Below are 17,482 nucleotides of genomic sequence, written 5' to 3' on the forward strand. Positions count from 1 at the left end.
TATGAAATTCATTTAGAATTTCATATTTTGAATGACAAATGATACTAATTGTGAAAATAATATCTTGTTATATATTGAAATTTACAGCTGAAATTCATTAGACTATACACAACCACTAATTTTAACTTTCTTTTGATCCTTGTTGAGCAAGAAGTTTATGTGTTCACTATTTGGGGGTTTACCATATCATTCTATTAAATATAGTTTTTAAATATTTTTTTAAAAGTGTTCATATGGTGTTATCATGGCTTTCCCGAATTATAACACTCAGTTGACATCATAGTTTCAAGATTGAGATACAACACTAGGTTGACATCTCATATGTTAGATTGGATTTGTTTTTTAAAATTTTCAACTTTTATCATTAACTAAAGTTATAAACCGAAAAATCCGAATCAAACCGAACTAAACCAACAAGAACTAAACCGATGGTTATTTTTTTGTTTGGTTTGGTTTGGTTTTAGAAATTTAAAAACCGATTAAGTTGGTTTGGTTATGGTTTTGACCAATAACCGACCCATATCGACCCATGAACACCCCTACCGCCAACGCCGCCACCATCAACTGCTACCGGTCAATCCCTACTACCAACCAACTCATTTATCAAAACTAGCACTACCACTAATAACCACCAACACATCATTTACTTCCACACATCGCTAACAACCACTAACACATCAACTTTCGCACATTCTTCGAACACCATCACCACCACTGTCACCGGCGTCACCACCTCTACCACCACCATCCGCTACACTCGCTACAGTATCTGAACTAACAACCATTCTACCATCATAGCTAACAGCATCTCCAGCGACCACTAATACATCACCAACCATCATGCATACAGTTTTACATCACCACGATCAACACCTCCAACTACTAACATTAACCAACTTCTCATCACAACCACCACCACCACTAACAATCGTCAATATCATGACAGTTACTACAATGCCAACTATCTCTACTATCATAACTATCATCACCAACATTGCTAATCACTAACATCAATTAATTTATTACAACCACCACCACCATTACAAATTATCTCCACTATCACTAACAAATATAAATGTTTCTTTTTTTAATCAAATAATAATTTAATTACATTAAATTAAAAAAAATTCTAATATATAATTATATTATATTTAGAAATAAATAAATTTTGCACATTCAGATATTGAGAAAAAACCAACCTTAATCATATAGTTTTCAGATCTAGAGACAATATCTTAACCATTCAGATGTGCATTCAAAATGATTCAAATGTCTGAACATTAATAAAAACAAATGCAGTATTAACTAAAACACAATGGTGTGGTTGTGTGATACTTTAAGGGAGTCCTCAAAAGTCAAAGAAACTATGTGAAAACATGGAAGTTTGATTATCACTTCTCAGAGTTGTTCTGCTCGAGAAACTATAACAATTAAGGTAATATAACCATTAACAACATTCAACAGAGGAGAAGTCAATTACAATTGTCCGTGAAGTAGCATTTAATACAGCTTGGCTAGATTGAAAGAATTATCTATATCTATACTACATTAAAAGCATGGAACCCCTAACTTAAAATTTTACTACAATACCATTCCTATCAGCCTAAATACCAACTATCTAGTAAATAAAAAAAAAGAGGAAACTAATTGGCATAAAGAGAAACAACACAGATGTTTAATAGGAACAACCGGTCATTGTTCTTATCTCAACAAAATATGTGTTATTTAACAAAAAAAGCAAGCAGAGGGGTAGCTCTCAAATCTCAATCTCATGCTTTTATCCTACCAAGTATGCTCAATTCTTTAATGCACTACAACAACAACAATAATAAACCCAGTATATTCCCACATATTAATGCACTAACTTCTTTTTTTACCTAATGAATTAAACTTTTTAGTGAGGATCTAAATGATTTTCAGACTTTGTTTAACATCTGATTCATTAAGATGTATTAACTGGTTGAATCTTTTGAAAAAAAAAAGCACTTAATGGGCTGATATCTTGACCATTCAAATTCAGACCTTCATTAAGTGAAAGTAAATGAAAAAGGATTGTAGTGTAAAGTCTATAAATATGGGTTAGTGTAACAAATATAGTTGACACAGTTCAATACTCCTATTAGCAACCTATTTCACCTGTTTCTTCAGCTCATCCATAATATCTGTAAATAAGTCTTTTACTATTGATCCTGGAGTATTTGATGAGACAACTAGATATGCAGCAAAATCTTTAATCTGCAAGAACAAAATAAAGAAGGAAATTATTGGATGAAAAATTCAAAAAGACGAAAAGGGAACTCATGAAGGTAATCACTCACTGAACACAAGAAAGAAAAACTAACTTTGATGCAATAATCACGCCAGTTAGTTTTTGCATTAAGTATTCCCGCAGCAACATGCTCTTCCATCAATTTTCGGAACTCATCACTATTTTTATGTTCAACTTTCCTCAATTCTTCCTATTTGAATCAACGGTGTATGCCCAGTGAGAAAGAGATAAATCAAAGTCTCCAAACATAAATTTAATTTTAACCCCCAAGTCTAATAAGCAATTTACCATCCGCAGTTTCCTTTGCTCCTCCTCTTCACTCTCTAAATCACGTATGTATTCCTAAAAAAGAAAAGGTTGCAACATAACTTTAAAACTGAGGCGTACAAATGAGATTTTTCGAAAAAGTTATTTATGATGTATTAGAAAAATGAGTAGTACCTGGAAAATCTCCAAGCGATCGATTTTCTCAAGGTGGGAGCATCTTTTATTAGTTTCCAAGCGGTCCTGAACTTTCCGCCACTGGCTACTGGCCTGAACAAAAGAAGTCAGCAACAATGGAACTATGGAAGTTCTTGTTATTTTCCATAATACGGGTATACAGAATCTGTATAATAGAATAACAACTTCAACTCGAGTTCAAGTATGAACAAGAACACAACGAAGTTGAACAAATAACCTCAACACAATATCAAAATGATCTTTACAAGAGGTGTATTTTATATTTCAGAAATATAGATGAAACAAAAATTGTTAAGGCTAAGTCGTCCAAATGCACGGACTTTCCTTAGAGAATAATTCCCCTCACTGTACCCGAGGTTATGGAATCTTCCTCCCAGGATAAAATAGCCTTTAATCTGACTATAACGGTACCTCAAATACTCGGATTCTTCAAACACACTCACGGTTTGAATGATCACACTTAGAGTATCTTTAAGAAGAAGAAGAACCTTGTAATTCTGAAAAAAAAATTGTGTTTCTTTTTCTTTACCTGTGGATGAAAACCAGGTTATTTATAGCCATAAGATTCCCCTTTGAAAGATGGCATTGGTTCAATTTATAGGTGTGTGTCTTTTCCTAAAAATACATGTCTGTTTACTTAAACCATTGCAGTAATTTTCTGAAATAGTACACTATTTTGTGAAACATTGCATTAGTTCAAAATAGTGTTGCAGCAGTTCGTGAAGAAGTGCACTGTTCACGAGAAACAGTGCTACTGTTCACGTAATAGTGCTACTATTCACACAAAACAGTCACTGTTCACGTGTTAGTTCGTAAAGCAATGCACTGTTCACGCAAAACAGTGCTACTGTTCACATAATAGTTCTACTATTCATGCAAAATAGTCACTGTTCACGCATTCCTGCATGTTCTAACATTTTCATTCACACCCTTTCATTACTATGAATCCAACAATCCTCCACATGAACGGGGAATGGCTATTATTTTCGTAAAACTATTATGGAAAAGTATGTGATCATCAAGCAAAGACTGATTGCATCTGGATAAGTGGGTTTCCCATTGAACTTTCCATAGTAAACATGCATCAGATGTACTCAGTCAATCGGTAGATTTGATATCCTTGAACCGTCAAGTTTTAATGTACACCTAGACAACACATGTCACACAACTAACCTTTTACCATTTATGATTCTTACGATTTTTTTCTTTTTAGCCATGAACACGTCCTGGTTTTCATGAGAGCTTAGAGAATAGGCCTTTACTAACATTCTCTTTGAAGCGGCTTCCACTTCGCCCACACATAGGTGATTTCTAAATATTTAATCCTGTAGATTAAACTATTTGGTCAAATCTACCAAATTTAGATAATCATTAAAAGACTTTTCGCCTTAAGTCTTATCCTTGTTTACTATACATTGTCTACATCATGAGAATGGGTTGGGTAATTGACAATGTTAAACCTGTCGGACACAATTTTGTTTGATCTCCTTGAACCTAGCTCTTGGGATCTCCAGTCTGCTAGGTAGAGTTACCACCATGCTGACTTGTCCTAGGCCTTAAGCCCATTCCCTTGGATGTCCTTTCTACTCCTTCTATAGATAGTCCTTTTGTAAGTAGATCCGACACATTATCCTTCGACTTTACATAATCTACAGTGATAATTCCACTAGAGAGAAGTTCTCTAATGGTATTATGTCTTTGTCTTATATGACGAGATTTCCTGTTATACATCATGCTCCCTGCCCTACCTATTTCTGCTTGGCTATTACAGTGTATACATACTAGTGCCACTGGCTTGGGCCAATATGGAATATCTTTCAAGAAATTTCGGAGCCATTCTGCTTCTTCACCGGCTTTATCTAATGCGATAATTTTAGATTTCATTGTAGAGCGAGCAATACACATCTGTTTGGATGATTTCCAAGAGACTGCTCCTTCACCGATAGTAAATACATATCCACTTATGGATTTTACTTCGTTCAATCTGGTGATCCAATTTGCATCATTATATCCTTCAAGTACCGCAGGATATTTATTATAATGTAAAGCATAATTTTGAGTGTATTTAAGATACCCCATAACTCTTTTCATTGCCATCTAGTGAGTTTTGTTGGGATTACTCATGTACCGACTCAATTTACTAATAGCGCATGCAATTTCTGGTCGTGTATATTTCATTATATACATTAAACATCCCAATACTCTTGCGTACTCCAATTGCGAGTCACTTTCACCTTTATTTTTCCAAAGTGCAAAGTTTGCATCCAATGGAGTTTTGGCAATATCGAATTCCATATACTTGAACTTGTCAAGTACTTTTTCGATATAATGAGACAGTGATAATGCTAACCCTTGTGGAGTTTGATGGATTCTTATACCTAAGATCTCATCTGCAACTCTAAGGTCTTTCCTATCAAACTTGCTCTCGAATATTCATTTGGTTGAATTGATGTCACAAATGTCTCTGCTGATGATCAACATATCATCCACATATTAGCAAACAATGACTTGGTGATTTGGTATGTCTTTAATAAATACACATTTATCATATTCATTTATCTTGAATCTGTTTGCCAACATGGTTTGGTCAAACTTTGTATGCCATTTCTTAGGTGCTTGTTTTAGTTCATAAAGTGACTTAACAAGTTTACACACCTTATTTTCTTTTCCTGGAACTACAAAACCCTCAAGTTGTTCCATGTATATTTCTTCCTCCAAATCTCCGTGAGGAATACAGTTTTCACATCCATTTGATGGATTTGAAGATTATGTACCATCGCCAAGGCAATTAATATTTGAATCGAGGTTATCCTTGTTACTGGTGAGTATGTATCAAAGTAATCAAGGCCTTTGTTTTGTGTGAAGCCTTTTACTACAAGTCTTGCCTTATATTTGTCAATAGTACCATTCATCTTCATTTTTCTTTTAAAGATCCATTTAGAACCTAAAGGTTTATTTTCGTGAGGAAGGTCAACCAATTCCCATGTATGGTTGGTTAAGATTGAATCAATCTCACTTTTGACTTCCTCTTACAAAAAGGATGAGTCTAACGAAGACATCTCTTCTTTAAATGTTTGAGGCTCATTTTTTAAGAGAAATGTTACAAAATCCGACCCAAACGAAGTTGACTTTCTTTGACGTGTACTACATCTTGGATTTTCTTCATTATGTACATTCTCACTTGGTTTATATCGAGGTCGTTTAGATCCTCTACTAGACTGTTCATGTCTAATTTTATACGGGTAAATGTTTTCAAAGAATTCAGCATTGTCTGATTCAATTACCATATTTTCACTAATATCTGGATGTTCGGATTTATGAACCAAAAATCAACATGCTTTACTACTTTTAGCATATCCTATGAACACGCAGTCCACCGTTTTAGGTCCTATTTTAACCCTTTTAGGTATAGGAACTTGAACCTTCGCTAGACACCCCCACACTTTGAAATATTTCAAGTTAGGTTTTCTTCCTTTCCATTTTTCATAAGAAATTGATTGTGTCTTACAATAGGGAACTCTGAGTATAAGATTGGCCATAAGGATAGTCTTCCCTTATAAGTTTTGCGGTAAATTAGAAATTATAAGTAAGGCATTCATCATTTCCTTCAAAGTTTGATTTTTCTTTTCCACAATTCCATTAGATTGAGGTGAATGTGGGGATGTATTTTGATGGATTATTCCATTCTCTACACATATTTGCGCAAAGGGAGATTCATATTCCCCGCCTCTATCACTTCTTATCATTTTGATATTTTTGTCTAACTGATTTTCAACTTCAGTTTTATATTGCCTAAACACATCTATTGCTTCATCCTTGCTATTTATCAAGTAGACATAACAATATCTAGTGCAATCGTCAATAAAAGTTATGAAATACTTTTTCCCACCACGAGATGGTGTTGACTTCATATCACAAATGTCAGTGTTTATTGAGTCTAAGGGATTGGAATTCCTTTCAACGGACTTATAAGGATGCTTTGCATACTTCGATTACACACACGTTTGACACTTTGATTTATTGCACTCAAAGTTTGGCAAAACTTCTAAGTTAATCAGTTTTTGTAACGTTTTGCAATTAACATGGCCTAAACGTTCATGCCATAAATCATAAGACTCAAGCAAATAAGACAAATTCAAACTTTTATTCATTTCAACAGTCATTACATTCATCTTATAAAGGCCCTCCGTGAGATAGCCTTTTCCTACATACATTTCTCCTTTGCTAACCATAATTTTCCCAGAAACGGTTACATATTTGAATCCGTTCTTATCTAGGAGAGAAATAGAAATTAAGTTCTTACATAACTCTGGTACATATAGCATATTTTTCAGTGTCAAGACCTTGCCAAAAGTCATCTTTAGGCAAATTTTTCCTGTTCCCTCCACCTTAGTAGTAGCGGAGTTGGCCATGTAAAGCATTTCTTCTGCTTGAGCCGGAGCAAATGATGAGAACAACTCTTTGTTTATGCAAACATGGCGTATGGCACTAGAATCCATCCACCATTTGTGTGGAATCCCCACCAAGTTGCATTCCGTGAACATAGCACACAAATCATCATATTCTTTGTTGGACTCAATCATGTTTGCTTGGTCCTTTATCTTACCTTTCTTCAAGGATCGAAAATCTGTGGACTTGTGGCTAATGCCACAATTGAAGCATTTTCCCTTGAACTTTTTCTTGGTTTGATTGCTTCCATGTTCAACTTTCTTTCTTTTCTTTGAGTTGTTTTGGCCATCTTCCACAATATGGGCTCCATTCATTGTAGAATTTCCCTTTGACCTTTTTTAGGTAGCCTTATTGTCCTCTTCAATACGAAGTCGGACGATAAGATCTTCAAGGGTCATCTCCTTGCATTTATGCTTTAAGTAGTTTTTGAAGTCTTTCCACAAAGGTGGTAGCTTCTCAACTATCGCTGCTACTTGGAAAGCATCATTCACAATTATCCCTACAAAACAGTTTATGTGAGTATTAAGAACATTTTTAATTTTTTTAACTAAGACATTTTTCAAAAATATACCTTCTGCTAGGAGATCATGTATGATGACTTGCAACTCCTGTACTTGAGAGACAACAGATTTGTTGTCAATCATTTTGAAGTCCAGGAATCATGCAACAAGGAATTTCTTAATTCCCACATCTTCCATTTTATATTTTGGTTCAAGTGGCCCCCACAGTTCTTTTGATGTCTTGGTTCCACTAGAGACATTATATAGGTCGTCTTGGAGACCACTCAGAATATAGTTCCTGCAAAGGAAATTCGAATGTTTCCAAGCTTCTACGATAACGAAGCGGTCCTTGTTCGAGGTTCCCTCGGGCACCTCAGGAGCGTCTTCGCTAGTGAACCATTGTAGACACAAAGTGGTGAGGTAAAAGAACATTTTTTTTACCATCGCTTAAAGTCGATGCCAGAAAATTTCCCAGGCTTCTCCGCCGGTGCCATCGTTGGCAGAGCATTTGTGCAACTTGATGTGGCAATATTATTTTCCCCCATAGAAGTTGTTGCATCCATCATTTGACTTTCAATTGTCATTTTTCCTGTCACCACAAAACAGAAAACTTAGTATTTTTCTGAATACTATTTATGAAGTTAAGTAACTTGAAACTCTTCTTCTTGTTTCTAGTTAACGATGAAGTTTTTATTACTTTGAATCGTCAACCGAGTGAACCTTAACTTGTGATGAAGATTTTATGTCTTCTAATCACTAGTTAAACTCAAGTGGAGTAGAAAGCCTAAGCTTTAATCTCCAAAAACAAGCAATACAGATTCTGTAAAAAAATTATTCCTTAAGATTGTTATTTTCCACAATTTGGGTACGTAGAATCTATATAATAGAATAACAACTTCAACTCGAGTTCAAGTATTAACTTGAACACAATGAAGTTGAACAAATACCCCCAACAGAAGATCAAAATGATCTTTATAAGAGGTGTATTTTATATTTCAGAAATATAGATGAAACAGAAATTGTTAAGGCCAAGTCGTCCGAATTCACAGACTTTTCTTAAGGAATAACTCCCCTCACTGTACCCGAGGTTATGGAATCTTCCTCCCAAGATAAAATGGCCTTCAATTCGACTATAGCGGTACCTCAAATAAGCGGATTATTCGAATACACTCACGGTTTGAATGATCACACTTAGAGAACTTTTAAAAAGAAGAAGAAGCTTGTAATTATGAAAATTTTTTCTGTGTTTCTTTTTCTTTACCTATGGATGAAAACCAGCTTAATTATAGCCACAAGATGCCCCTTTAAAAGGTGAAATTTGTTCAATTTAGAGGTGTGTGTCTTTTCCTGAAAATACATGTCTATTTACTTAAACCATTGATGTAATTTTCTGAAACAGTACACCATTTCGTGAAACATTGCATCAGTTCGAAACAGTGTTGCAGCAGTTCGTGAAGCAGTGCACTATTCACGCAAAACAGTGCCACTATTCACATAATAGTGCTACTGTTCATGCAAAACAGTCACTGTTCATGCGTCAGTTCGTGAGGTAGTGCACTATTCACATGAAACAGTTCTACTGTTCACATAACAGTACAACTGTTCACGCGAAACAGTCACTGTTCACGCGTTCCTACATGTTTTAACATTTTCATTCACACCCTTTCATTACTATGAACCCAACAGTTCTATCTCCTGGAAATAGAAAAACATAATCTAGGAACTAATGCTAATTCCTCTAGAACAAATATCTTAATAAAGTCACAGGATTTTAAAAATTCTAAGTACTCCACTCTATTGCGCTTCTGCTTCTCCAATGCCTTCGCATGCTCCTAATAAAATCTAGTACAAAGTAAAAAAAATAAAATTTATCTATAAAGAAGACAATATTTACAAAGAGACTTTAACTACACTTGCATGAAAGTATTGAAAAACTTTTTCTATTTTACAACGGAGGGAGGAGAGGAAGAAGCATATCATAGTTTCAAGTTTCAAGAAAAATTACATATAATACATGGAAGTCTATTTTAATTGGAATTCAATGGTGAACAAATTTAAATGTTGTACCTTTGAGAAGCCATTAAAAATGTATTCAAAGAACACAAGATTTTAAGTTGAATATCTACAACATTCCTTCTTTCTACTCTTTAAGCAAAACAAAAAAAGGGAACAAAGTAAAAGACATCCTGCAAAGGAAAGGAATGGAATGACTGTTGTTAATCAAGTGGACCAGCACCTAACTCAACTTTGTAAACTAGGTCAGGTGGTGAAGATTGTCCGAGATCATATAAGGAAACTACAACACATACACCTTAGTAGTGTGAGATTCTCATACATTAATCACACACCAAGACTAGACATTTGTAGCATCAGTTAACCTAGGTTGGCTAACATCTAATAGTCTAACATCAAGATAGATCTGCTTCTAATACCATGTTTAAGAAATTGGACCTTGTTTCTATCTCAAATGAAAGGCTAACTCAATTTGTGAGGAGCCAAAGACCATATAAGGAAACTACAGTCCGCACACTTAGTTTTTAACATATAGAAGCTTACAAGAAAGTTCTGCAAAAGGAGCTTCACCTTTTTCTCAAGTTCCTCCACATAATCTTCAAAAAGGTCCTCATGGTCTTTAGCTCGCTCAATAAATTTAAAACATTCATCATGTTTGAATATGGAGATTGCCTTACTGAATAATCAATAGCAAATAGTTAGTGGATCAAATGGAACTTACACAAGTAATGGATCAACTTTAAGGTACCAAAACACATACAAATAATGACCAAGATTAGAAAACAAGCAGCAGACAACTTAACATTACAAGTGAAAGATAAACCTCCATCTTGACGATGGTGACAGCTTCTTGCAATCTTGTAAGATTGAGAAAAACGGACATTGTTGTGAAAAATACCACTTATTCTTTTGAACAAGTCAAATACCAGTCTCTAACACATCATGAATATTATGATAATATCTTTTTATTTTTGAAATTGGTAATGTGAATATCATGATATATCAAATGAAAGACACCCACAAAAGAAAATTTCACTTACTTCTAACATTATCCTAAAATCTTCCCGAGTTTATTCTTTTGGCTCAGATACTGGAACAGACACACAACTTCAAAATGATCACTATAGACCTTGGGTGTGTTTGGTATGAAGGAAAATGTTTTCCTAGAAAACAAGTTGGTTTCTTACTTGTTTTCTTATGTTTGGTTGATGAAAGGAAAACATTTTTCATAAAATCTTTTCTAGTGTTTGGTTGGTGATAAAAAAATATTTTTCAGAAAATACATTTGAGAGTTGTATAAACATTTCAACTTAAGAGTGAGATTGAAAGAAAGTTTTGGAAAATGTTTTTCCTACTTTTTGAAGGGAATTCATTTTCCTTAATTTTTAGGAAAATAAGATGATTTGGAAAACATTTTCCAAAATATTTAAGTCAACAAAACATGAAACAATTGGATATCAAACACAATCTATCTTTTTGCAATATGGTATGCTGAAACATTGAAGTAGCAATTAACCCATTCCAATGCCGACTTGGAGAGATACATCATTAAAAGCTTGCTTCGGCTCACTAAGGGATTTTAGAGCACCATATCTCCGGTCATTAATTACTGCTCTCATGGCCTGACAAATAGAATTCATGTCAAATGATCTACCTCAATTGTTTGGTACGCACAAAACAGTCAAGTAATAAACCTGATCCCACGTGCAATCAACTATACCGCTTTGCTCTCATAAACTAATGGTCCCAGCTCGACTGTTTTCTCCGATTTCAGTTATTGCAGCATTTTTTTTTGACATTCTGCATTTTAGGCACAATATCAATCACAAAGGATAAAAGCAAACCTCATTGGAAGTTGGAGCATATTCTTCACCTGTTAGCAGGTTGCTAACAACTGCACTACAAAATTGTTGGATCAACATCCAGCATAACAGCTATGAAAAGCTTTCTTGGTGTTTTAACCAGTAAACAGTAACCAGTAGTAATTAACTAATCGCATAAGTATTTCAGAAGGACAAAGTACCTCTCTATTCTCCGAAGAAAATCTATCACCATACACTACTGCATCTTGAGTTGTAGTAGTCTCAAAACTACAGAAAAATTGAATTCCAAATAAGAATCAACACAAACCAGAGGCAAATTTATAACATATAAATCTAAAAACATACATCGGTGGTGCGACAGAATTTCCCAAGGTTACTGCTATTCCAATTTTCTCCGAATTAGTATCACCTGGTGAAGCAGGTTCTGAAGAATTCTTTATTTCGACTATTTCAATCATCGGAGAAGAAACCTTACCATATAAACTTGATGATTCTGAAGCCACAATAGTTGGTAAGTTAGCAGCTGGTGACACAGTAGTTGAGCTTGATTTAGCACCGTGTGCCGAGACTAATGAACCATCTACATCCGGGGATAATGTTTTAACAACAGAAATGGATCCAAAAATCAGAAACGTGCGAAATGGTGTTCTTTTCACTATCCAACTGTGAATTTATAAATAATTGAACTTTATGAGAATAGAGTATCCAAGAAAATAGATTATTGCCCCTTCTTATCATGCTAGCAACTGTGAATGCATAAAGATTTTATGAGAACTAGAGCATCCAAGAAAACAGAATACTGTCCCTTCTTATCATGCTATTTAAAGCACAGAACAATCCGTTCTTATCATGCTATTTAAAGCACGGAACAAACCCATATTGGATTTAAATCTAACATCACCTTGACTTCATCAGGCATTCTCCATTTGGACGTTCTAGTAACCTTGTTGTAGTAATACCTACAAAAAACAAACAAAGCAATCAGCATTATGCACAAGTAACACACAAAAGTACCCACTGTAGAAGAACAATTGGAAAGAGGCCAAGAAAATATATAAGTTACTCACTTTCTTCCCTCAGGACTTGTAAATTCTCTCCAGTTAGTTGATGTGTCTGCCCTCTGTCCCAATGAAAACAGCATGAAAGAAGGTCAAGTCAAAAAACAGAACATAAACAGTACCCTGAGAGTATAAATTAGTAAGTTCCAGTAGTATAATACTGGATGAAAGTGTTAGAATATGAATGATATAATGTCCCACATGGAAAAGGACTAAAATGTACTGTGTAGAATATAACTACAGCAGGGTGGAAATATTGCCAAGCTGTGGCTGAGCTACAGCTATCCAAGGTTGATCAACTGAACAACATTTTCCTGATAACCGCATTTTGTATATATATATAGGTCAAATTTCGTCATTTCTGAGTATTTTTTTATGAACACCCTTGCCACAAAAAACAAGACTGAGTATGACAGTAAGGGTGCTCAAATCCTGCACTGAGGTTTTAAGTTCCATACTCAACACAGCCCCCCCATAATTTTTTTTCCGTTTGGAAACATTTGAAACTCATAAACTACAGTTATGCTTTTTTTCGATGAATCAATTTCTAAACATGTGTTTTTTCCCAATTAGCTCTTGCAAAAGAGCTAGTAACTAGCATGCCATGTATAAGAATTTTGTTAAAATAAACTTAAAGGTAAATTTATAAAGTGGTTGTTATACTAGCTATCTTGCATGGGGTAAAGTGTTTGGCTAGTCAAGAGCTCACATGTTCAAAAGATAAACGTAGCAGAAATGAGGATGTTGGGATTGGTGTGTGGGCATACTAGAAGAGATAAAATAAGGAACAAATATATGCGAGAAAAAGTGGTAGTGCTCTTTGTGGTGGACAATTGACAAGAAGACTAGAGGGTTGGGGATAAAGAACCTAAAGATTCAAAGTAAGGCTCTCGTGATGAAATGGTTGTGGAAATATGCAAAAATAACCAGTTGATATGGAGGAATGTGATTGGGGCTAAATATCCTGAAGAAGATAGATGGATGGCTAAAGAAGTGACCACACCACAGGGGTTAGCCTATAGAGATCTACTAGATCTATTAAACACTAGTGGAATGAAGTTAAAAGCAACTCCAAGGTTAAAGTGATGGATGGAAAAAAGACTAGGTTCTGGATGGATAATTGACATGAGGATGGGAATATGGAAGTGATTTTTCCAGATATCTACAACTTGGTATTGTTTTAATAGAGGACTATAGCAGAATTATAGACACCACATAGATGGAACTTCAATTTCAGAAGGCAACTTAATGACCGGGAGGTAATAAAAGTAGTTAAAATTTTTAATACCGTGGACTTATTCAATGGACTGCAGACAGTGAAGGACATAGTATGGTGGATGAGAAATGAAAAAGGAATGTTCAGTGTCAACAAAGCCTACAAGATAATAAAACAAATAAATCACCCAGATCCAAGATGGCCATGGAAGCAAATATGGAAAAGTAGGATATCTCACACAGTGTCGTGCTTTGTCTTTGTCTGGTTACTGACTAAGGAAGTAGTTCTTACACAAGATAATGTCATGAAGAAAGGGAAAACCTTGTGCTCCAGATGTTTCCTCTGTGGAGAAACTTTAGAGATGGTTAACCATGTATTTCTACATTGTAAGTACACCCAACAACTTTGGAGAATCGTCTTAAGACTAAAAGGCATTTCCAGGACAATGCCTAGGAAAGTATCCGAGACTTTAATATACTGGGAGAAGCAGGTGTACATGCGAAGGACAGAGGTAGATGGAGAATTATCCCAGGTCCTATATGGTGGGCTATATGGAAAGAAAGGAATTCCTGATGTTTTGAGAGCATAGGGAATAGTGTGCAGAAGGTTAAACTCAACTGCATTTTGCTTTTATGTTTTTGGTGTAATCAGCTATACTCTAATGATACTGCCTCGATAATTGATGTTCTAGACTAAATTTAGATATAGAACAGTCGATTTAGGATTACTCTTGTATATAAAGGTTTCAGTACAACCCATGTACTGTGTGATATGATACAAAGTTACCAAGTTCAAAAAAAAGGATAATAATTTTTCAAGTACTAAAAGTTTATAAAATAACAAATAAAGCAATTAAATCTGAGTTCAAATTGGGTAGGTTGGGTTATGACCCGCAGTTTAGAGCATTTCAACCCAACCCATTTCAGCCCAAGTAGCTTTAGGGCAGGTTAATTACCCACCCATCTATTAACTCAGACCTCTTTGATCCAGCCAACCCCGCCCATTTGACATCTTTAGTTTAATAGAAGTAAAGTGGACTATGCCAAAACACATACCAAATCTATTGAGTTGAAGTAAAGTGGACTATCAAAGGATACACAACAATTTGTTGAGCTATTGGATTAGAGGGGATTAGCTAGAGTTAGAAGAAATGGGGGAGAATAATCCTTCCTTGTATTTGGTAGACTGTATGGAGTGAGAAAAGTTGAAGGTATTTTGAAGAAAAATATAATTCCATTTAGAAAGTTAAAAGGAATAGCATTGTAGATTTTTGTTTTTTGTTTAAGGGCCAATGTGTACAGGATGCATAATAGGTAGTAGATCTCTTCGAATCCTCACATTATTTTCTTTATTTTTCATTTCTTTTGGACTGCTATCATAACCTTAACGCTAACAAATACAAAGTAATAGCTCCGGAAAAAAAACTGTTTATCTCAAAAAGAAAAGAATAAAAATGTTCAAACTTCCTTACAGCTCTAGTTGTTGGTCCCTTAATACTTGTCCCTCACAACCAGCCAAACTTTCTTTGATAACCATCGTGTTTAGGTCAGCTTGCACCTTGACTAGTTACACCAGGTACTGCTACCTCCCACCAGCACAGATACTAGGTAACTCTATCCATCAAGGCTTGGACAGACGGTGAAAAATCACCTAGTGTTTTTATCTCTGTTGGAAATTAAACCTGAGACCTCATGGTTCTCAATCTACTTCATTGACCACTAGGTCATACTCTTGGGTGCAAGTGTGCAACCAGCCAAACTATTATTCTGTAAACCAGAATGAGAAGTGTGAACCGCAATATTATATCAAGTTTTCTCTCTCCATATCGCCATAGAGTTAAAATAACATTACATTAATCAGAAAGTAAATAAAATTGTTTAAAATAGACCAAATATGATCCTGCCGTGTATGCTTAAACACATTTTTTAGAACAATAGTGTTAAATATAAAATCATTTAGAACTATATTGGAAATAAAAGGTCAATGCAAATCCCAAATGAAGGCTACATAGTATAGTAAGATCGAGGAAATCTGCTCACTAAACAAACTTTCAACAAAAATCACATATACTTAGGAAAGAAAAAGTGGTTCTAAGAAGCTTCGTAGAAAAAGAATTGTGTACTTCTTTTTTCATTGATAAGCACAGGAAACTGGACAAAACTACCCACAAAAATCTCGATGACACGAGACCTCACCTCCATTTCTTTCATCAGCTCTAGAGGTTTCTCCCAGGTAGAGATTTTTGTCCTTATATTATAATAGTATCTAAAAATCAATTCAAGAATTGTAAGAATGTTATTAATTGGTTGGAATAATAAATCCATAGGAAATATGATAGCATTAGCAACCATAATTGTCCTACTGATCATCAAAAGATGCTGAAAATAGCAATACCTACTAGCATTTAGCCACATGTAAAATATGTATGAGAATAGACAAATGGGGTCAAAATGAAGTTATCGATTGAGGTGTATCAAGTTCTACTGATCAACAATCAGGTAGAATTTGGTAGCGGTGAACGGCAGCCCATATGATAACTTTGACAAAGAGGACTGAAACAAAGGGGCCTATTATCTCCAGTTCTAATGGAAGCAGAATGATGTACAAAGTACTAGATGTGGATACTTGAGGGATTTCTTGGCAGTGATGGGGGACAACATATCCACCACTTTTTCATAGATAAGACATTAAGTGGTTGTGATGCTGACATTAACCTATTTATATGAGTAACCTATGTGAATATAATCCAAAAGCAAGAATTCCGGAAATCCAAATCAGCATGCTCTCTTTTCTGTCTGGAGAACACAAAGTGGTAAAAAGATTGGATCTGAATGAAAATGATATTTTTGCAGAGGTTCTTTTCTTGTATACCGCGGCTTTACACCTTTTTTGTTCACTGGAATCTTAATTTGCTTACAAAAAACTATCATAGAATTCAAATGTTGACTCTTTCAGTCAACACACACCCATTGACCCATTTACTTAAGCATGTTACTTGTTGACAATATTTATGTAAAACGGGTACAATAAAACACATTGAATTCTCACCGGAACAACCAAGGGAGCTGCTAAATCTCCAGTCTTCTGCATAGTTGTCGCAGAATTCACATTATGAATACTTATTGGCATCCAGGGTTGTACCCCTGATGGAAACCTATGATCATTTATCTGTGTTAAAGACGATAACAAAATGTATTTCATCAATATATGAATGAAACATCGGAAACTGATTGACAATAACCACAAAAGATCTTACCAAGGCCTTACATTATATGAAGAAGAAAGAGGTTAATTTGGGCCACCAAAACCAGGCATGTGGTTATTTGACATCGAAAGATTTCGCTGAAAATCATGGGGAATATGTGGTCCCTGAGGCATACTATGCATTCCTACTACCGGTCTACCAGTAACCTATTGCATAGGTTGAGGAAATTGGATTTGAGAAGGTTGAGACATCGCAACATTTGCATGTCCAAGTGGAAGAAATTGTTGAGATGAACCGGAACCATAAGGTTGTGCTTGCTGGGCTGGAAGCATAGGCTGGAATTGCTAAAGATGTGGGGAAAATAGTTATCACAATATCTCTACATTCAAAAGTCATTTATTCCTCCCCCAAACCTCCACAACTTTACCTGCAGTGACATAGATAGAATAGCACCAGGAGCAGGACCAGCCAACGGAGGTATAGGAGG

General features: G+C 35.1%; 1 protein-coding gene across 1 annotated transcript in view; it reads right to left on the bottom strand.

Moving 5' to 3' along the window:
* The window catches only part of LOC124889013 (pre-mRNA-processing protein 40A-like), a 65,649-nt gene that overhangs the window by 40,268 nt on the left and 7,899 nt on the right, over positions 1-17,482 (bottom strand). The window contains 16 exon segments of the mRNA XM_047400300.1: positions 2,137-2,235; positions 2,343-2,459; positions 2,558-2,611; positions 2,711-2,803; positions 9,426-9,512; positions 10,264-10,369; positions 10,517-10,599; positions 11,238-11,315; positions 11,538-11,627; positions 11,717-11,783; positions 11,862-12,139; positions 12,141-12,179; positions 12,418-12,475; positions 12,584-12,636; positions 15,986-16,055; positions 16,786-16,958. Of these exon segments, the coding sequence (XP_047256256.1) occupies positions 2,137-2,235; positions 2,343-2,459; positions 2,558-2,611; positions 2,711-2,803; positions 9,426-9,512; positions 10,264-10,369; positions 10,517-10,599; positions 11,238-11,315; positions 11,538-11,627; positions 11,717-11,783; positions 11,862-12,139; positions 12,141-12,179; positions 12,418-12,475; positions 12,584-12,636; positions 15,986-16,055; positions 16,786-16,958 (1,545 nt within the window).

Source organism: Capsicum annuum, chromosome 11, assembly GCF_002878395.1.
Source record: "Capsicum annuum cultivar UCD-10X-F1 chromosome 11, UCD10Xv1.1, whole genome shotgun sequence".
NCBI classification, from domain to species: Eukaryota; Viridiplantae; Streptophyta; class Magnoliopsida; order Solanales; family Solanaceae; genus Capsicum; species Capsicum annuum.